This window comes from Sander lucioperca, chromosome 2 (assembly GCF_008315115.2).
Source record: "Sander lucioperca isolate FBNREF2018 chromosome 2, SLUC_FBN_1.2, whole genome shotgun sequence".
Classification (NCBI taxonomy): Eukaryota; Metazoa; Chordata; class Actinopteri; order Perciformes; family Percidae; genus Sander; species Sander lucioperca.
The window spans coordinates 18,625,153-18,647,552 of record NC_050174.1 but is presented as its reverse complement, the minus strand read 5'-3'; the positions used below and the strand labels follow the sequence as shown (position 1 = coordinate 18,647,552).

The following is a 22,400-nucleotide window of genomic DNA, read 5'->3' as shown; positions in this document are numbered from 1 at the left end:
CTGTGCAGAGATAGGCTTGATCGGTAGCCCTTCCTCTCGCTTTGCACACAAATTGTTGTCCTGAACATGGGTCTACAGTAAATGACTGCGTTCTGCCCCTGGTTAATGTAATCGAGGGGGTTGCATGGTGACTTTGTTTTATTCGTCGATGGTCATGGGTAGGCATGGTTGGTATGCTCGGTTGTGTATCAGTGGTCAGATTCAGAGTCAGGTTCGTAGCATTGATTTTGGTTATTTTCCTGTTTTTTAGCAGCTGCAGGTCGTGCCATATTATTGGTGGCAGTATAATTAGTGCAGCTAAGAAGAGGAAACACATCATTCCCCTGAGACCGCACAGTCCCGGAAGTCTAAAAGGATGCCACGGGCGTCTGTGGTCCATTTTTGGTTGGGCTTCTGGTTAGAGACTCTTTACTGATGAGTCTAGTTCACTTTCTCCTCTAATATGGTTGAGGGATGCAATCTACATATATAGATATACGTATATATGTATACATATATATTTTCTTCACTGGGTTTGAGACGATCCACTAATAACACTTTTCTAGTCTAAAAGACCCCCTTTGTAGCCCAGACTCCCCTCTCCCACTTCGGATCAGTGAGACTAGACTCCTCAGCCCGCTCTGTCTCCCCCAGACAACCCAAATACCTTATTACAGTGTGATGAAGGTGAATCCAGGTGGTCCTTTCAGTGATTTCAAAGTGGTAGCAGTAGAGAGTAGGGCTTGATATGATTCCATCTAGGGCTGGACCATATGTTTCGCTTTATCACTTGAAGGAGCACCTAGCCACCGGGTTCCTGATGTTAAGTCAAACAGAACAAAACAGAATTTTTAGCCATAAAACAAACAAGCAAACAGAATTTTCGGCGTTATCGATGAAAACAAACAAAAAGAATTGGTATAAACAAATTTAAACTTTCTCTTTTTTTTTCTTTTTTTTTTTTTAAATCCAGAAAACAAAATACCCAAAATAACACGTTATTTATTAAAACACTTTATTTAAATTTATTAAAACACTTTACTTAAATTTGGTATGCTATGCTATCCCTCTTTTGAGGCATGCAAACTCATGACTCATTAACAAATCAAAATTATTATTATTTTTTTTTTTTTTAAACACCCTCCTTTGTCACAATAGCAAAAGCTGTATAAAATAACAGAAGTTGAAAGATAAATGTTCACCAAAATGCACTACATAGTGTAAAAAGATGTGTCATATAGCAAGTCCAAATAATACAGAGTCTGTAGTGTAGCGTTACTAACAAACCCAGCAGAGTCTAATAGAACAGGTTATTTAAAACGAAATCTCATAGCTACCTGAAATGGCTTCAATTATAATCTCAACCAATGAACTGAGATGAATCAAACAACAACATGTTTATTTCAGGGATCTTCAATATGGGGTAAGTGGCCCCTCGGGGGTCCTCAGAGTTAATGCAAGGAGGGAGTCCTGAATTAATTGAAAGTTATTATTGTTTTTTTTGTTTTTTTTAAATTAAAGTGTTAACATGAGTCCAGTATATTATTAGCAAATATAAATCCCCACTGCTCACTAGCCTCCAGGGAAAGTAGCCTCTAAAGTAGCCATCCACAGATACAGTAAATCTTAAGGATTCACCACGGCCCATGCATGTTTAGCATTAAAACATGATTTGTAGAACCACAAAAACAATCTTCAGGATATGGTGATAACTTGTTATTCCATGCACTAGGTAGGTAAATATCAAGGTGTTAGTACGCCCTACACGTAGGCCCATTTTAATATGCAAATGCATTCATAATATATATAGCAGGGGCAGTGTTCCATATCCCTTAAATCACAGGTGTATTTCATATATGATTTGGGTCGCAACAGAAAGTAACAGTGCTGTCCAGTGTTTATAAAAACCATCACGAGTTCAAACGTACCCTAGAGCTAGTTGTATTAGAAAGTAACAAATATAGAAAGCAAGTTAAAAATGTACCACAGTACAGTGGTGCTAAGTGTGAGCAACAATATCACAATTTATGTTTGACCGTCAAATGTAAGTGTGTGCGTGTGTCTGCGCATCTGGGAAGCCCCACCCTGACTGTTCCCAGAGGGCTCACTAAGAAACCACACCCCGTTTGTAGTCAACCTTGAAATTTGAGCCACTGCACTGGGAAGACACCGAGCAGCACACAACATACAAGTTCACCAAAGGCCACACTGGAAAATGAGAACCACATCAAGGGCCAGACATGTAGATTGTCGATATGCTTTTATTTAATCAAAAATTAAATGCCTCGCATAATCTTCTCATACATAGTTGGATAGAAATGGAAAACGTAAATAAGTAAGCAAAAATGCTGTTAGCCATTATAGAAGAAAGTGGCCAAAAGTTTGAAAAAAGCAACAAACTACAAAGAAAACGCAACTAAACTTTAGGTGGGCCAAAATTATTGTAAACCAAACGTGATATGCGGGTCGGATAAAAATCTATTTAGCCAGCTGGCCTTGAGTTTGACACACGTGCCCCAATCTAAAAATAGAAAATAAATAAAAGCAAGCTAAACCCTCAGCTAGGTCCTGATAATATCCATGTACGAGATAGCCGTTGTGTCTCGGAACTTAAAACCCTCTTTTCAGACCTAAGCACAACTCAGAGCAATAAGCAACAAGGAAAGAGTACAACATGAAATAGACATTGTGAAGTGTAGCCTATGAGATACCAGTTTTCAAAACTAAGCAAGTGTCAACGCCGGTGAGACAGATGGAGGTACGATGGATATGAGTGAAGCTGGCAGAACTGTGAGACTGCACAACACACAGCAACAGTTTTAGTCACTGTCATGCATTAGATCACTTATCAACTTGGAAATGGCATTCCAATCAGTCTGCGACTCATTTTCCTGTATTAGCCTGTCCCACCCAGTTTTGACAGCTCCACAATAATAGGTTTGTGGGGGGGGAAACACTTTGTGTCTGTGTTGTGTGAGCAATAGCGTCTTCAAAGCGTTTGGTAAAGAAAGGAGGAGTTCTTCCATGCTATGTAAACGCACAGCCAATCTACGTCTGGTCTGACAACAGTGAAACATTTCACTGTAGTCGACCTTAGGCAACAGAGTAAGAAAATGCAGATAGGCATAGCAGTAGAAGAAGCCAAAGAGTAGGTCGTCAATTTGACTTCTGAGTGTAGAGTAACTGTTATGTAATTCTATACAATTCACCGACACGTCATACACAATATATATATATATATATATATATATATATATATATATATATATATATATATATATATATATATGCTGGTGAAATAGAACAAGGGCTCAGAGATATGATCGCTACTAACAATATCAATAGGAACTCCATTACCCTAATTTAAACTATTTCTGTCTCAGATTTTGTGAAACGGTAGGAATGGGAAAACTACACAGGCCCCAGTTCAGTAGGCTGAGGATGAGTGAATAGCAAGCTTGACCAGAGACCCATGCCACTGAGGTGCTATTTTGAAGATAATTTAGTGGGGCAGCAGGGTTCTCTGGACAGCCTCATCAGGGTTGTGGCTATTGTGGAGCCCGTTGGTTTCGGCACCGGGGGCCCTGTTGGCTGGGGAGGAAAATACACGCCCTGCTGCACTGAGCCCTGTGCGGCCTGCCTGTTACTGTAACAGTTCCTTCTGAAGTGTCCCGGTTTGCCACACGTATAACACAATTGCTGTGTCTGGTTTCGTGGCTGTCCCTGGTTTTGTGGCCACTTCTGATAGCCACCCCGAGATCTACCTCTCCCTCTACCACGCCCACGGAACTGACCCTGAGGAGGCTGATAAGCGTTTTGAGCTGGAGACCCATAAGGAGGGGGCTGATACTGGGGTGCCTGCTGTTGAAAGGGGGGTGGCATCTGAGGCTCCACTAGCGGGGCCTGATATGTATTTTTAGCGCTTTAAGTTTTTGTAGTAACTCATCCTGTTGCTCAGGAGTTTCAGCATTTAAAATGAGTACGGTTAACACCTCAAGTGTCTTGAGATAATTATTGTTATGATTTGATACTATAAATAAAACTGAATTGAATTTTATTTTTTGCCAATTCAAGTTATTAAAAAAAATTATTGTGTGTGTTACAGTTCAAGCTGTTATGTTCGTGTGCTGAGCTGTACAGAGACAAAAGGCCTGCAGCAGGCTCCTCCTCGCTGCTGCAGCCGCTCACTAACGGACAGCTCCTCCCCGTCGGAAAACGCCCACCTGTAACCTGATCCAGTCACGCTCTGACTGCTGTCTAACAGTTCTTTCCCTCTCAAAGCTAGTCCACTTTGTTTTTCTCCCTCTTCAATATACCAAACAGGTATATTATATTAAGAACCGTAGCACTTTGAGATTAGTTCTAACTGTAAAATGCATTACAGATAGTCTATTCCAATTATTATCGTTATTATTATTATTATTATTATTATTATTATTATTATTATTATTAGATTATAGGTATATCAGTAAGTATATGACAATATAGTTCAGAGTGTTAGAACGCTTACTGAGGAATTCATACCAACAAAACACCCAAAAATCAGCGAACCATGTCACTGAAGACTCTTGATCAGTGATATCGGTTTATTCGTCAATTGAGGCTATAGAAAACACCTTATTGAAGATATTACATTTAACTAAGGTGTCTTAAGGCCGTAAAGGACACCTTTATAGGAGTGTTAAACAACGTCTACGGTGTCTTATAGTTGTGGGGGACACCGTATATCATGATGAACTATCACTATGGTGTTTCATAGGATTTTAACCTTATACAATGTTACCTGTATCACAATGATCATAATGAGAGTCAGGTGTAACAGTTTATAGAAATGACACTCAGCAGCAGTCTAAAGTAGATTATTGTATTCTATTAACAGTCATATAGGTATTATTCTATTATATATAAAAATTAGATGATTCGATCAATAGTGTACCGATCTTAAGACGGGGAGTTATCAACCTCTCCCCGGAGTATCTCCTATGATATTATCTACTTAATATGCACAGTTAACCCCAAACTACAAAACCTCACACATACAGAGAAACAGACAAAGACAACCAAAACAGCTCAACCACAATCAGCACATGTAAAACAATCAGATATCACACAAGCAAAACAGACTATAAAAATGACACACAAGAACAAGTAAAACCGACAAACAGCGCCAGATATTACACAAAACACAGCAAACAACCATAAACCAATACACTGCCACCAGAAAAGGCGTGAGCCCCTGGGTTTAGAGACTGGAGTGCCCAGAGCTCAGTTTCTAAATAATTTTACATTCGTACAAGTCAATCTGAGTCCTTACTGCGTGTTCAGTTTTTTTTTTTTACCCTTGTCTGATGATTGTTATCACACCAGAGACACCTTTGTCAGACTTCTGTTTGTTCTCATAAAAAGCCGAGCGGTACGTATGGATTTCACCCGAGCTACACGCTCCTGTCAGTGATATTACACACTGAGACACTTTTCAGAGAACAAAACAGGGAAACTTTTCACTAGAGGTAATGCCCTCAATTCCTCAAAAGATGTTGCTCTTGCAGCAAGATACAAAACCCAGACATGCAGTGGGTCACACAAGAAAACCAAAGAGTATGTAACAACTATCCGAATTAGAATTTTAGTGGTACCAGTCGAATTTAGAGTCCAGCCTACTATATAAAGTGCACCAAGCTGTGTTGTCAGATATAAAGCTCGTCCGGAATCAATAGACTGTCCTTCACCTCTGAAGGAAAGTTTAAACTGTCTTTTTCACGCAAAGACCCAAGAAACGTTATTATTAACCGTTTACACCATCTTTTTCACTCAAAGAATAAAGAACCGTTTTCACTCAACAGTTAAACCATCTTTCTCACTCAAAGAATAAAGAACCGTTTTCACTCAACAGTTAAACCATCTTTCTCACTCAAAGAATAAAGAACCGTTTTCACTCAGTTAAACCATCTTTTTCACTCAAAGAAGCAAGAACCGTTTTCACTCAACAGTTAAACCATCTTTTTCACTCAAGGAAGCAAGAATCTGCAGTATCATTCTCTGTAGTTGTAAACCAATTTGAAATGCTCAGATGATACACTCACCCAGGTCCAAAAAAAATTTAGTGTGAGGGCCAAATATTGAGAATTTTTAGCTATATCACGCAATAGGTAATTCTCTCACCTGTTAGTTGTTTCGGTACCGTTTGGACCCGGAGAGGCGAGGGTCTGAGTGGTGGAGGCAGCCAAAAAAGTCTGGACAGCTCCAAGAAACCGATGTCCGATCTCCCCAGCACGTCACAGGGTCACCATGAAGGATTTTAATCTAAAATGTGACCGATTTGACCGGTCTGGCCCTAAAAAGGCCAGACTTAACCTGACTGCAATTCTTTGGTCACTATTTGTGTTCGTTTACTGGTAGATCAGAGAAATAAAACTCAGGAATCAAATCAAGACCAGGATTCGTCCAGTTAAAGTTAATAACAAGTTTAATGAATGATATTGCAGAAATACAAGTACATGTACATGGATATGATACTCAAAGGCAGAGTCTCTATCTCCTAACGAACTGACAGAGTTTCCCCTGGCATCCGGTCCTGCTAAGTTAAAATGCTGTCTATTTATCCATTTCTGTCCCATCCCTGGTGGTGCTCTCATCAGTTTGGATCCAGTCCAGATCTTCTGGCTCCAGCCGGCTCCTGACTAATTTGTAACACTGTATAAAAAACATGACCTTGACTTCCGATTCTCAGCTCAGAAGAAGCAAGCCGCTATTGTTGGATTTTGAACACCTGTGTTTTAATCTCCAGCAAACTTTAAGGAGTTTTCATGAGAGCCAGGTCATTTCCATACAGTGTCACAAATCCCGCGCTTGCATAGTGCTGACCATTGTTTCTTTCTCACCCTTCCTTTAACCCAGGGAAACAGAGGCATTGAGGTCAGCCCCATGAACTCTAAAACCTTTTCTCAACACTTTCACAAAATATATTCTAACAGCGGACACTGCAGAGCATTGCCGGACACTGCAGGGCATTGCAGAGCGTTGGACCACACTGACAGCTCCAACCAAGATCGTGGTGCCACCCTCATCCAAGGGAATATTCTGGGCGGGAAAAGAAACATAAGGACTCCGGGGAGTAAACTCCCCAGAGCTAGGTTAGTAACAAGCATTTCAGGGGCAAGGATGCACACAAATGGAAACAAATGGACAGAGAGAGGAGAGAGCAGCTCAGTGTGTCACAGGAAGGAAGAAACTCCCCCCGTAGTCTAGAACTATAACAGCATAACTAAGAGAGGCAGGCTAAAGAGAGGTGCCTGGTCGGACTAGAACTCTCCCCAACCGGATCAGGCTGTATCGGCCTGCCTCTTTCTACTCTACTCTATTCACTCCCTAACTATAAGCTTTATCAAAGAGGAGTGTTTTCAGTTTATTCTTAAATATGGTGATGGTGTGTGCCCCCCGAACCCAGACCGGGAGCTGGTTCCACAGGAGAGGAGCTTGATAGCTGAAGGCTCTTGCTCCCATTGTACTTTTAGAGACTCTAGGAACCACGAGAAGCTCTGAATTCTGGGAGCGTAGTGCTCTAGTGGGACAATAAGGTACTAAGAGCTCTTCAAGATATGTAGGTGCTTGACTGTTTAGAGCTTTGTAGGTCAGGAGAAGGATTTGAAATTCAATCCTGGATTTTACAGGAAGCCAATGCAGAGAAGCTAATACAGGAGAAATATGATCTCTTTTCTTAGTTCTTGTCAGAACACGTGCTGCAGCATTCTGGATCAGCTGGAGAGTCCTAAGGGACTTATTTGAGCATCCTGATAGTAAGGAATTACAGTAGTCCAGTCTAGAAGTAATGAATGCATGGACTAGTTTTTCAGCATCGTTTTGCAACAGGATATTCCTAATTTTGGCAATGTTACTAAGATGAAAAAAGGCTGTTCTTGAGGTTTGTTTTAGATGGGCGTTGAAGGATAAATCCTGATCAAAATAACTCCTAGATTTCTGACAGTAGTGCTGGACGCCAGGGCAATGCCATCCAGAGTAGCTATATCTTTAGATAAAGAAATTCGGAGGTGTTTGGAGCCCAACACAATCACTTCAGTTTTGTTTGAGTTTAACATCAGAAAGTTGTAGGTCATCCAAGTTTTTATATCTTTAATGCACACATGAAGTTTAGCTAACTGAATGGTTTTGTCTGGCTTGATTGACAAGTATAATTGGGTGTCATCTGCATAGCAGTGAAAGTTAATTGAATGTTTCCTAATAATATTGCCTAGAGGAAGCATATACAAGGAGAAAAGAATTGGTCCAAGCACTGACCCTTGGGGAACGCCATGGCTAACTCTAGCGTAATTGGAGGATTTACCGTTGATATTAACAAATTGAGATCGATCAGAGAAATAGGACTTAAACCAGCTTAGTGTGATTCCTTTAATGCCGACTAAATGTTCCAGTCTCTGTAAAATGATGGTATGGTCGATACTGTTGAATGCAGCACTAAGATCTAATAAGACAAGTATGGAGACCTTGAAGTCCTTTGTCAGCAGCCATTAGAAGGTTGTTAGTAATTTTCACCAGTGCCGTCTCTGTGCTATGATGCTTTCTGAATCCTGACTGGAAGTCCTCAAATAGACTAGCTAGCTAGCTAACAGTAACTGAGTGCTGCACCTCAGTCATACTTTGCTCATATCGGTTAATTAGATGTTTTTGGCTTAAATGGAACTGAACCTCAACTGGGAACATTTAAAGCTGAAGACTTGTTATATAATCAAAATGTAAAGGTAAATTCTGCATGTAGCGTTAGCTAGCTAGCTAGCTAGCTAATCTGCCAACTAACGTTAAATCATATTAAAAAAATTCAGGGGCCGTCTAATGGCAGGCTAACGTTCGTACTTATTACATTGTGATTATAATGTTTTATTTTTACCCTGCTTATTACCAAAATGCCACTACGTAAAATAAGTTTTAGGACAATTTAGCTAGTAAGACTGGTTCGTTTCTGTACACTCGGCATTAAATCTGGTTAACAACTGATTTTGAAAACGGGGTTCGGAGTGCCAACGGTCATAAAACATCAGTTATTAGATGGTGCCCGTTTTCGTTGGCTAACGTTAGCCTTCAAAACACCCCAATGAGCATCGTCACCTGTTACCATCATTTTCTTACTGATCTATCACTAACATTGATTACTTAAATAAAAACAATTTACCTGGCAAGCTTTGATTGGTACTTTTCCGTTTCATGTTTATAGCAAGGGTAACTTTGGTAAACTGTTAGTTGTTGTTTGCTTGTTTGTTTCACTGGTTATCCCTCATTAAAAAGGTGGTTCTTGATAAGAATATCACCATCTTCTACAAAATGTCAGGAATACACTGTGTTCATTGCAAAACACTAGTTTGCAATACTAAAAATACTGCATCCTCACAAAAGAGCAGTATTTTTTGACAGTAGCTTTCACTTACTCACTTCTCTTAGTGTGTCTGTTTTTATGTTGGTATGATGTATAGTGGAAGATCAGAAAACGCGGGCAGGAGTTGGGAGAGAAGGCAATGCAAAGATGAAAGACATCATTCCACAATAATAGTTGTGTGTGTATAAGCCTGATCAACAAGTGAAAAGAGTCAGGTATGCTATTGTCATATTAGTTTGTTGCATGATGTTTATTGTTTATATGTTTATGTTTAAATTACACACTTGTAATCCGAATCTATCTAGTATTTGGGGCAGGCGCAGTGCCACTCATGATTCTTATGTGTTGCTCTATTTTTCAACCCCCTGTGTGTTCAAGGGTTCCTAGACTTTCTCTATCTATTACATTGTAGTTGAATTATTAATTACCTCTGTATATTATTACATTACATGTCATTTAGCTGACGCTTTTATCCAAAGCGACTTACAATTGCTATCTATCTATCTATCTATCTATATATTTATATATTAATCTCTTACAGATAAGAGGAAAGAGTTTGAAGACCACTGCTGAATTGCCTGCTCAGAGGAAGAGGCACTTATGATTCCAGAAAACAGGAAGCCAAAGAAGAAGACCTACACAGACTTTGAAATGGGTAGGTAATAAACTATTATTAAAACATATCCATCTATCAACAGTAAATATTTTAACCCTTTGGAAGTTGTACTTAGGTTACATTTTGTATACCACACGTCCTTCCTGCTGCTGTCAGACTTTATAATCAACACTGCTCCAAGTAGACCACACGCACCATATGTGACAATTTACTCACGTGCAACATCAATGTACACCTTATTATGCAATATCAATAACTACTCTGTGCAATACTGTAAATAACGTGTTATTAAATTTTCTGTCTGTATATATTCTAATACTGCTCTCAGGGCACCTTGTAGTATCTGCATGAAACCTGAATTGGCTGCTCTTAGGGCAACTTCCTTGCATATATTCTAATACTGCTCTCAGGGCACCTTGTAGTATCTGCATGAAACATGAATTGGCTGCTCTAAGGGCAACTTCCCTGCATATATTCTAATACTGCTCCCAAGGCACCTTGTTCATTGGCTGCTCTTAGGGCAACTTCCCTGCATATATTCTAATACTGCTCTCAGGGCACCTTACCGTATCTCCATGCAACATTCATTGGCTGCTCTTAGGGCATCTTTGTTGCAGATTTTCTTATGCTGCGCTTAGGGCACCTTATGACATTAGGTTTGCAATTGGCTGCTCTAAGGATATTTTTGCAGCATACATTCTAATACTAGAATGCAGTACTAGCATATGGCTCTAGCATATAGCCTAGCTTGATGTCCATAAACAAATAGATTTTCTTTATAGTTTAGTTAGATTGAACGACATATGACAAACAGTATGTGTATATGAGATGACCCCACTTTGTATTTTTTCCTCGTTTGGTTAACCATGTTCTTGGGGATTTGGATAATTTTATGATAGAGACAATGGTAAAACCTAAACCGTAATATAACTGAAAGAACACCAGAAACTGGATTGCTTGTGTCAGTTTTTGCATCACTGTTGTGTGTTGTTCATCAGAATTTAGTCTTCATTCCTTCATATAACATTAGTCTGACAATTATGAATTAATATGTCTGTTTAAAAAGTTGTAACGTTATGTACAGTTTCACCACTATAATAAAGAAATGATACGCATTCTTATTTGCTCCTTAAATAGCAGTTATTTTTTGAATTAATACAAAGCAAACTGAACAGAAAAAGTATTTTGTTTTACTTTCTTTTCTTCCAGTTGTTGAGACTGTTGAACATACAGATGTCATGTTCTGCTTCAGCTCCTCCACAGTTTGGTCCTTGAACAAGGACTTTAAATCTGTGTGACCACCTCAGGAACTCCAGCTTCAGATGTGTGTGTGTGTGATACAGACACACACACACATCTGGAGACACATGTTCTCTATTTCTATCAAAGATCACTTCTTGTATTAATACAAAATCAAATCTCAAGCATGTGTCTCCTTCTGTGTCTGGTTTGTCTTTGAATGACAAAATAAAACATTATCATCAACACATTAAACTAATTCCAGGGATTAAAAGTGAATGAATACTCTGTGTGTGGTTTGAAGAATGCATGCAGCCAGAGGGAAATCCTCTCTCTGTACCTCAATGCAGATGCTTCCTGCTGATAGTGAAGTTAGACTTTAGGTAAGCTGCACCTGCAGTACAGCTGCTGGCTGAATGAGAAACTGCAGAGCGGCATGAGGACATTTAAACAAACAGCAGCAGGACAGGGGACAGTTGGACTCACCTGACTGCAGACAGGACACTCTGTGGAAGAAGGGGATGAATAATCCTGCCAGCTGTCTGAGATCTCCATGCATCCTCTTTCATTTAAGCCCCTACCAGACTCTCGTACATTTCATTTGTACAGAGAGTCTGGCCTCTCTCCATTGACAAGTGTTAACTTCCTTGAAGGCGGGTACTCTGTTGAAGTTTAAAACTATTGGATCTGCCCAGAGCCACTCTGGATCTGCCATAACTAATCGCTAACGTTTGGTCGTGACGTATGTCATGCGCATGTGCAACAAGAGGGGAGACCGACAACAACTATCGGCTTATATTTAACATTAGCATCGCTAGCGTTAGCCTTAGCCAACTCCTTCACCACTAACGGAGCGAGCTGGAAAATCAAACTTTTCCCGAACCCCGTGGGGAGGAGGGCCACAACATCATGGCCACCAACACAACTCAGCAAAGATTGTTCTTGCTCGGACTTTAACTTCTGGATATTCGGCAGCGTTGCTGCCACAATGGAACGAATGGCTTCGCTCACATCTTTCTAGTGCACGTTCTCAACGTCATCGTTCTCAGCCACTCCCTCTGTTCACTGATTGGACCACCAAATATCTGACCGGAGAAAACCCAAGAATATACCGCAAACCCAGACGGCGTACTGAAGGAAAATGAAAATTGAGCGGAAGTAAATAGGAGGGCGGAGCCAGGCTACTATTCACCAACACAGGTTGCAATATGTTTTAGTACTACAACCTAACATAAACAGCCAGCAGGTACACAGAGCCGGAGCAATTCATTTCTTTCCACCAAATCCACTCGTCCATGCAAACATACTTAATAAAAATATTTCAGATATATATTTAACGTCTGTAATGTGAAAAACTCAGGATTGCAAAGGCTGACGATGACAATCTTTTCAGGACTTTTAGTAGAGGTCATGACATGTAAGTAAAGCTAATTGGGTCATTGTTAGACTTTACCAAAGGTGGAAAAAGTACTCAAATATTGTATTCAAGTAAAAGTCCCAATACTTTGATGAAATATTACTCAAGTACAAGTGAAATTACCTATCTGAAAAATTACTCAAGTAAAAGTAATAAGTAGTTCATTTAAAATGTACATTAAGTAAAAGTTACTTAGTTACATAAAAAAAACCCTGTAAAACGGGGCGGGGGGGCTCTCTCCCATGTAGTGAAAATAGGACAAGTGGTCATAAATCTAAAACTATTTTGTTTTTAATTAAAGAAAAATCTATACAAATGTATACACATGTAATAACAACATAACACATGTCACAAATGACATGATGGCAAAGCGCCTCATGCTACAATCCTCTCCAAAAAAAACAAGCTCTCCCTTTACCATTAACACTGCTGATACATGTGATGTGACTGTAAATTCAAAGGCTTGTTTACATTTAAACCGGTGACAATTTCGGTGGGGCACAGCCTATTTGTTCAACCGAGACTAATGTTCACAGCCCAGACTAGCAGCTGGCTTCTATACACCTAAGTAGCCCGTATGAGCTAATTAGATGTATTAATTTAGCCAGTGTCCTACATACGTTGTCCTATGGGTTGCTAGTGCTAGACAAAAATTAGCAATGCCACGAAACATTTTGTTTTGCTAATTGGCAATTTGCTATTAGTCATAAAAACTTCATTTGAAGTACCAATGCACAAATACTTTACCAAAACATGCTTCCACAGATTAAATGTGGAGTTATTGTATGCTGCCAGTTCAGTCACCTTTGGCAGGCACATTTGGCACTGCATGATGATACTATTGGCCCTCTTGAATTTAAATGAAAAACAGTTTTTCAAACGTGGCCAAGGATTTTCATCGTTTTGGGCAGCAGAATTTGATGTTTCAGCTAGCATTTCTACTGAAACAGTCGTCGCCCGCCTGATCCACCTCCATCTCGTTCTCAATCTCCTACAGAAAGACTTGGCGCCTAGATGCTGATCATTCGTCACTGTAGTGCAGGGGTCATCAACTACATTTTTCCAAGGGCCAGAATTTTTCTAAGCAGACACTCCGGGGGCTGGACTTTCTAATAAAGAAAATAAAATGAATTTATACCTAATACGCCTATTCTTGTTCGAAATTTTCACTTTCTTACTGAATTAATACTTTTTTTTTTTTTTTTACATGTAGGCCTATTAGTGTGAGCAAACTCCTAAAAAACATGGAAACTCCATAATGATAACTGGCTCTTCAACTAGAAAAAGGTCTCAGACTAGGAGGCAGTTCACTGAGGAGTGATGGTTGTCATTACGGAAACATTGTTGTAGTATGCAGCGTTCTGATTGGTGGAAAATGCTTGCAGAAAGAAACGGCTGTAAAAATGTCACTGTCAAAGAGGCTGAAGAGAAAAGTTGATGTGGAAAAGCCCAGCTTTAATGATGAATGGACAGATAAGCAGGCTATGCATTCGTCATGTATGCCTCATTTGCAATGAAACGATGCTGTTGCAAAATAATAAAACCAGCATCATCATCAAGAGACATAAGACATAACATCGTGTCATTCACGTGCATATTAAGTAGCCACATGTATCTGTTTTGGTCTTATAATACTGCTCCAGCAGAGAGGATGGTTCGTTCAGCCAGCAGTTAAATTTATAAGAATTTGTCCAAATTTCAAGATTCCCGGCAAACTAAGATAAACAGTTAGACTACAAACCGACAGCTTTTGTTTTAGTTTGTTTGTAAAAATTCGCTATTTGCAGAGTAGAGCTGCGTTTGCGTAAAACAGCGCGGTGGACAAGAGTGGACTGAGCAGACAGAGCAGAGTGAAATATGCTTTGTACATGTCGGTCTATACAGGTGAGTGCATTGATAAGTATTGACTTTTTACTCACAAAGGTTTTATTGTAGCCTACTTCCAGTAACGAGACTAGCGTGAGTTCATCTGCCCCAGCGGCCATTGGTAATCCTCTCTGTATCGTTCCCAGTCAGGTGCTGCGTGTTTTAACGCACATACCTCTCGGCTCAGCTGTGCGTGTGGAGCGAGGGGGCTGGCTTTGTGCTCTACCTGTGTAATGTTACCTGCTGTAAATGCTTGAAATGCTAAATGACAGAATGGCTGATGTAGAGGGTCAGGGGAGACTTTCTGCGTTTTATTCAGGAACAATCATTTCTCAACTGTGTTTAGGGGCTTTGGACTTTGTCAGTGACGTCATCAGTCTGAAAACGAAACTAAACTCGCTTAACGGAAAACTTTCCGGATACCGGTGAAGTTAGTTTGATGTTGGATTACTCGACGCACTCTCCGAAGCCTCGGTACATCACGTCACATCTCTGGAGAGTCTCTGACTGGGAATCAGCTGTAAGTTAGTTTTACGTCACGTTTACACTCCACGGTTTGTTTGTGGCTGTTTATGATGGGATGTGAATCCGGAGCAGTGCTGAAGTTAATGTTTGCTCACAGTGTTTGGGGAAAACTCAACATAAATCAACATGTTGTCGAATTATTGGTGATTGGAATCAATAATTCAGTCTTTGTGAGAAACAATGGATCACTGAGGACTTTGTTATTCTGCTAAACGTGACAACTTTATAATTTCCGGGTATTAATCCTTTGTGCGCGGCAGCGTAAAGACAGACACAGTAACACGCTGACATTTCCGGTGAATCCCTTCAAAATAAAGTGTAGGGTCTGAAGTGAGGATCAGAGAGACTTCAGCAGACTGCAGTGGGTCTGAAGGGTCTGGATGTACTGCAAAGTAACTAAGTATGTTTACTCATAAAATGCCTGAAAGCCTAAAGTGAAAACCAAATCACTTCAACGTTCAGTCACGTACAGAGCAATGTGTGAATGGAACTTACTCCCAAATAATATTAAAAAACACATACACTCAGTTCAGTTTTAAACAATCACTAAAAGAATATTACCTCCAAAGAAACTTCAACATCTAACACTAATTCTTTGTAGTGAGTCGGTTATATGGGCTTTGTTTGTTATTAGATTAGATTCAACTTTATTGTCATTGTGCAGTGTACAAGTACAAAGACAGCGAAATGCAGTTTGCGTCCAAACAGAAGTGCAAAAAAAAAGCAGAAAAGTGCAATGTGATATTCAAGTATAGACAGGTGGTGCATAGGCAGGACAAGAAATATATTGCAGTGTTACAAGAGCAGAATTAATATGGCTATGTAAGATGAACAATGTATGAACAACATGTACCGATATGTACAATGTAGTAGCAGTGACATTATACTAGTAGTAAGAATAATATAGATATAGATATATGCATTGTATTAACAGAATATATAATAAGAAAAACAGAATAAAGGGGTTACTGGGTTATCACTTATTCTTTAAAAATAGATTAATTCAGAGTAGTGTAATGTCTTTTTTTCTTTGTTTTTGATTAATTGTGTCAGCTGTAATTATGTAAATATGTGAGTTGTATTTTGTGAAATGTTGTGTAATGTGAAATAATGTCTAATGTGTGTGTTGTGTTTAATGTGATGTTGTAGACTGTATTGTCACAAAATAGACTGCAGGAAGATTAGCTTCTAGCTCATGCTGAAGCTAACGGGGATCCAAATAAAACAAACAAACAAACAAAGTCTTCATTTAATGGAACATAGGACAGCCATGATATAAATATAATATAATGTTTCTTAGACTGTTGGTCAAATACTAAAACTGTAAAGAAGGACTTGTTATTTATGTTTGGGGTAACAGGGATCAGCCAATCAGTGCCTTTGTTTTTCGGGTTACAGAGAGGACACCTGTATGCGCTGGCTTATAAGTTTTGTTTTGAAGTGAGTAGTGAGAGTGGTGGGAGAAGCACATTGTAAATATTTCTGAAGGGTATAGTTGTCATCTGTGTCGCCATTAGGGGTGTTGAAATGAATCATTTCATCAATGTATCGTGATGCGGACGTGGATGATTCTGCATCAATAGACCGTAATCAATTATTGTCTACTGATGTTGCGTGTTGATTTTCAGTTTGCTGCTTTTTTAGTTTTTGCCTTTTTTCTGTTGTGTTCTGTGTTCAGACTCCGCTACATTCAGGAAATGTCTTTGTAAGAGCAGATACAATACAAATGGGAGTTCATATATATCTGACTGCTTGAATTTGTTGCTTATTGTAGCAATATACAATAAATTTGAGGAGGTCGCGCATTGTGATGCATCGGGATATCGAATCGTATCGAATCGTTGACAGACAGGATAATCATAATTTGAATTGAATCGTGAGGCCAGTGAAGGTTCACCCCCCTAGTCGCCATCCGTTCAGACACATGTGAGTACACTGGTGTAAATGTTTATATATGTGTATTTCAGTGCCTTAGGTTTATATGGATGTATGTTCTGGGATATTCAGTTGAAATGCAGTATGTTAGCATAAAGTTCGCAGCAGCATGCTAATGCTTAGTATGGTTAGTGTTACACTACTATTGTGCTTATGTGTGTAGTCACATGACACTGTATAATTATTATCGGAGTGTTTACAATGGTTGTGTAATAGAGAACTATGTTTGGGTTGCTGTTACTGAGATCTAGGGCCAGATTAACCGTTCACTGTCCCCCTGGGCAACAACATTCATGTGCCCCTCCCGAAAAAAAAAGATTGCAATAAAGTCACCATCATCAAGTGCATTTTAATAATAACTATCTTATCCGATGTTCAATATAGTTTGTTGAAAAAACTGTTTATATATAACTTAATGTATACAGATTATTGATGTACCGCAACCAATAGGCTGTAGGCTACTACCAGCTTTTACAAGCAGGTCATTGGTTATAGTAAAAAAATATAGTAAAAATCCTATAGGCTTTTCAATAAATTTATGCCTACTTTTTCCACTAAGGCACAATCATGTTATGGCTTGATTTATTAGCAGATGGACCTTACATATTAGCCTTCTTTCTTGACTTTAAATAAGTAAACTGGTGCACAATATTCTCATAATCAAGATCTCTGACAAGTTCATGTTCGATGGCCAGGACTGAAAGTAAAAAAAGCCATATGTGTGACATTGTGGTCCTCAGTTAATTTTTCACTTTTTAAAACCGAAAATGACCTCTCACCATCACAATTTGTTAAAACCCAGAGTAAACACAACCAATCACGTTGTCTTGTTTACTTATCAGGATCATAACAACACGTTCCGAACCATAGACTACAGATGGCAAACTTTACTACTCTCAACTTTTATAAAGGCAGCGTTTACAAGAGACACTCATTCCGTTCTTACGTTTCACAATAAAAGCCCTAAACATATAACCTACACTGCGTACTGTTTACCAGAGGGAAATAATTTCACTCCGAGTGTTTTGCTAAAAGGAAACTAAATATCTTACAGTAGCTTAGTGTTAGCTTCCTGCGTGCTCGAGTCTCCAGACCTAACCCCCGTCACTCCACTCAGCAGCCGGGTAACGACTCCGTTGGTCTGGAGGAGCTGCAGCATTTGTGCTCAAACTGCAGACTCTAGCTAGCCTACTGTACATTTTTATATATATATATATATATATATACACACACAGTGGGGCAAAAGGTATTTAGTCAGCCACCAATTGTGCAAGTTCTCCCACTTAAAAAGATGAGAGAGGCCTGTAATTTTCATCATAGGTACACTTCAACTATGAGAGACAAAATGAGAAAAAAAAAATCCAGAAAATCACATTGTAGGATTTTTAATGAATTTATTGGTAAATTATGGTGGAAAATAAGTATCTGGTCAATAACAAAAGTTCATCTCAATACTTTGTTATATACCCTTTGTTGGCAATGACAGAGGTCAAATGTTTTCAACTATGAGAAAAGAGACAAAATGAGAAAAAAAGATTTTTAATGAATTTATTGGTAAATTCCTTAGTAAAATAAGTATTTGGTCACCTACAAACAAGCAAGATTTCTGGCTCTCACAGACCTGTAACTTCTTCTTTAAGAGGCTCCTCTGTCCTCCACTCGTTACCTGTATTAATGGCACCTGTTTGAACTTGTTATCAGTATAAAAGACACCTGTCCACAACCTCAAACAGTCACACTCCAAACTCCACTATGGCCAAGACCAAAGAGCTGTCAAAGGACACCAGAAACAAAATTGTAGACCTGCACCAGGCTGGGAAGACTGAATCTGCAATAGGTAAGCAGCTTGGTGTAAAGAAATCAACTGTGGGAGCAATTATAAGAAAATGGAAGACCTACAAGACCACTGATAATCTCCCTCGATCCGGGGCTCCACGCAAGATCTCACCCCGTGGGGTCAAAATGATCATAAGAACGGTGAGCAAAAATCCCAGAACCACACGGGGGGACCTAGTTAATGACCTGCTGAGCTGGTTCCAAAATAACAAAGGCTACCATCAGTAACACACTACGCCGCCAGACTCAAATCCTGCAGTGCCAGACACGTCCCCCTGCTTAAGCCAGTACATGTCCAGGCCCGTCTGAGGTTTGCTAGGGAGCATTTGGATGATCCAGAAGAGGATTGGGAGAATGTCATATGGTCAGATGAAACCAAAATAGAACTTTTTGGTAAAAACTCAACTCGTCGTGTTTGGAGGAGAAAGAATGCTGAGTTGCATCCAAAGAACACCATACCTACTGTGAAGCATGGGGGTGGAAACATCATGCTTTGAGGCTGTTTTTCTGCAAAGGGACCAGGACGACTGATCCGTGTAAAGGAAAGAATGAATGGGGCCATGTATCGTGAGATTTTGAGTGAAAACCTCCTTCCATCAGCAAGGGCATTGAAGATGAAACGTGGCTGGGTCTTTCAGCATGACAATGATCCCAAACACACCGCCCGGGCAACGAAGGAGTGGCTTCGTAAGAAGCATCTCAAGGTCCTGGAGTGGCCTAACCAGTCTCCAGATCTCAACCCCATAGAAAATCTTTGGAGGGAGTTGAAAGTCCGTGTTGCCCAGCGACAGCCCCAAAACATCACTGCTCTAGAGGAGATCTGCATGGAGGAATGGGCCAAAATACCAGCAACAGTGTGTGAAAACCTTGTGAAGACTTACAGAAAACATTTGACCTCTGTCATTGCCAACAAAGGGTATATAACAAAGTATTGAGATGAACTTTTGTTATTGACCAGATACTTATTTTCCACCATAATTTACCAATAAATTCATTAAAAATCCTACAATGTGATTTTCTGGATTTTTTTTTTTCTCATTTTGTCTCTCATAGTTGAAGTGTACCTATGATGAAACTTACAGGCCTCTCATCTTTTTAAGTGGGAGAACTTGCACAATTGGTGGCTGACTAAATACTTTTTTTGCCCCAGTGTGTGTATATATATATATTAGGGCTGTCTATCGATTAAAAAATGTATTCTAATTAATTACATACTCTGTGATTAATTAATCGAAATGAATTGCATACATAATTAACAGTGCCTGAATCGATACTTTTTAAGAAAGCAAGAAAAGAGAAAAAAAGGGTACTAAACAACAGTCGGTGACATTAAAGAACGGCTTGTTTATTGCTAAGACCATATGGTCAAAATTAAATGATTTAATAATAATGTATAACAATAACTTATTTCACTAGTAAATTGCTGTTGAATGACAAAAACAACCACCAGATGGGAAAAGGACATTTACAATAACTTCAAATGCACCACAAGGCTGTAGTTTACCAGTTTCATTGAACGCACCGTCTGTGTTGCTTTTCCGGTGGTAGCTGCAGATTGTTACATCCCGGTGTTGAATCCTCTACAGTAAAACACAGTCAAACTTTACACCGTTTAGCGTTAGCTGTCAGCATTTTAACCATGTTTAATCCAGCTACTAGCTAGCGGTAGGCTAACGTTAGCTGCTGTCGAGTATAGTGTTAACTAGCGTTACGTGCAGCAGTGTTTGTGTTGCCTGTATCGTCTGTTTCAGAGCACCAGAGAGAAGTGCAGACATATCAGTGGCACCAGATTTCGGTAGCCAGGGTTGGCAGGAAGAAGATTTTTACAAGTAAATGTTCCAATTAATGATCCAGGCAGCACATTCTCGTCTCCCTCCTTCATTTTACAGTCGAGTGGTGGCTAGAACGGCTCCGGGTCAAACCTCAATATGGAATGGATTAATCCGCGTTATTTTTTCTCAGATTAATTAATCGAAATGAACGCGTTATTTTGACAGCCCTAATATATATATATATATATATATATATATATATATATATATATATATATATATATATATATATATATAGCCGTCTTACTAAGAAGGCTGTTTAATTTAATAAGGAGCTGATTTGATGTTGATTTGATTGAACATTTATTAGCCTTACTAATTGCATCCTGTCAGCACTGTCGGTTTTACTTGTTTGCTGATATTTCCCTTTTATTTGTTTATTGTAGAACCACACACACACACACACACACACACACACACAAACAGACACAGACAACCATCTGCTGCTGCCAATAAATGTATTGAAGAGCATAAGAGCATTGGACTGCATTCTTCCCGATGCAACACAGTGGTCACCTATTCCCAAAAAGCTACAGTTACAGTCCTAGTTATCAAGTCTCCATTACTAAAACATTTGACGATGTCACCTTGAACTCTGAGAAAACATAACAGACATTTCTTCACATTTTTAGACTAAATGATTAATCAAGAAAATAATCAGCAGATTAATCAGTAATGAAAATAATCCTTACTTGCAGCTTAACTATAATATAATATAGTTATATTGATACTTTACTTGTTTAAATGTGTGAAAGAGAACTTTTATTTGTAACACGGTGTATTATTATTATGAATACAAAGCTGCAAAGTGATTCACAAACTGACTGGAAAACAATATTAATCCAAAAACAAAGATGAAAATATTAGTTAAATGTCTGATAACATCATGATAAAACATTACAAACTTTCACAATAAAACCAACAGTGAAAATTATTTCAATAGCAAAGATAAAATGTCAGATTACATTGTGGTATTTGTACTTTAACTTCCGTAAAAGATGTAAATACTTCTTCTAGCGCTGCGTTTAGGAAAGAGTCAATGTGTCAGAATCTCTACTGGAAACCAGTCAAAGTTTAAACTGTTCCCTCAGAGACATGAAGCTTTATCAAACTTCACTCTCAGCAAAAGATCTCTTTAGAACGACTTCACCGTTTTACAACACTGATATGAAACAGAGAGAAGCAGCCAATCAGAGGACAAGCTGCTGATATTTGTTTTTTTCCAGGAGAAATGATATGAGGAATGAATGAGTGATGATGTGCTGATGAATGATTGGACTGCTGCTCTCAGTGTTTCCTCTCCAGATGAAGGTGTGGACTCTGCTATGAGTCAGTGTGAGGACAGAGAGGAGGGAGTCCCTCCCTCTAAAACCACTCTGTGTGGGGAACATGACAGCCAGACCAAAGCTCAGAGGTGAGAGGACCATCTCTAACTGTCCACCACTCAGATCACTCCACCATCATTATTCACACTCAAAGCTCTGTGTGTGTTGTGTTTCAGCCCAGAGAAGCAGCACAGACCTGAACCTGGACCCGGACCTGGACCTGGACCTGGACCCGGACCCAGCTGTGAGTCCTTCAAGAGTGACGAGTCTGTGGGTGAACCTCTAGTCTTCAAAGATGTTGATCAAAGGTGAGGATTTCAAACTTATGATGAAAACAAAATGATGTTTTTATTTATTGTGAGATCTCCAGGTTTTAGATGTTTTTAAAAAGTCTTTTAATAGACGGTGACGGCATGTGTCCTGTCAGCTCACTTTAACTCAGTCT

The 22,400-nt window shown here is 39.3% G+C and overlaps 1 protein-coding gene and 1 pseudogene across 3 annotated transcripts; one reads left to right on the top strand and one right to left on the bottom strand.

The window, feature by feature from the left end:
* LOC116048211 overlaps nt 1-22,400 on the bottom strand; it is a 243,840-nt pseudogene that overhangs the window by 85,620 nt on the left and 135,820 nt on the right.
* Nucleotides 14,927-22,282, top strand: LOC116048156 (anthrax toxin receptor-like). Of its 3 annotated transcripts, none has more exons than XM_031297152.2 (3): nt 14,927-15,022; nt 21,922-22,044; nt 22,132-22,282. In XM_031297152.2, exons 2-3 carry the CDS (start codon nt 21,956-21,958, stop codon nt 22,265-22,267), a joined length of 225 nt encoding a protein of 74 aa, XP_031153012.1. In that variant the 5' UTR covers nt 14,927-15,022; nt 21,922-21,955; the 3' UTR covers nt 22,268-22,282. The 3 variants fall into 3 exon arrangements, with proteins under 3 accessions (XP_031153012.1, XP_035850429.1, XP_035850422.1); XM_035994536.1 differs by having other exon boundaries at nt 14,932-15,022; nt 21,936-22,044; XM_035994529.1 differs by lacking the exon at nt 14,927-15,022 and having other exon boundaries at nt 21,702-22,044.

Excerpts from the sequence above, each read along its gene's own strand:
- LOC116048156 (XM_035994529.1), top strand. The coding sequence starts at position 21,878 with ATGAGTGATGATGTGCTGATGAATGATTGGACTGCTGCTCTCAGTGTT. Across the intron at positions 22,045-22,131 it reads AGCCAGACCAAAGCTCAGAG|CCCAGAGAAGCAGCACAGAC; the intron begins GTGAGAGGACCA and ends GTTGTGTTTCAG.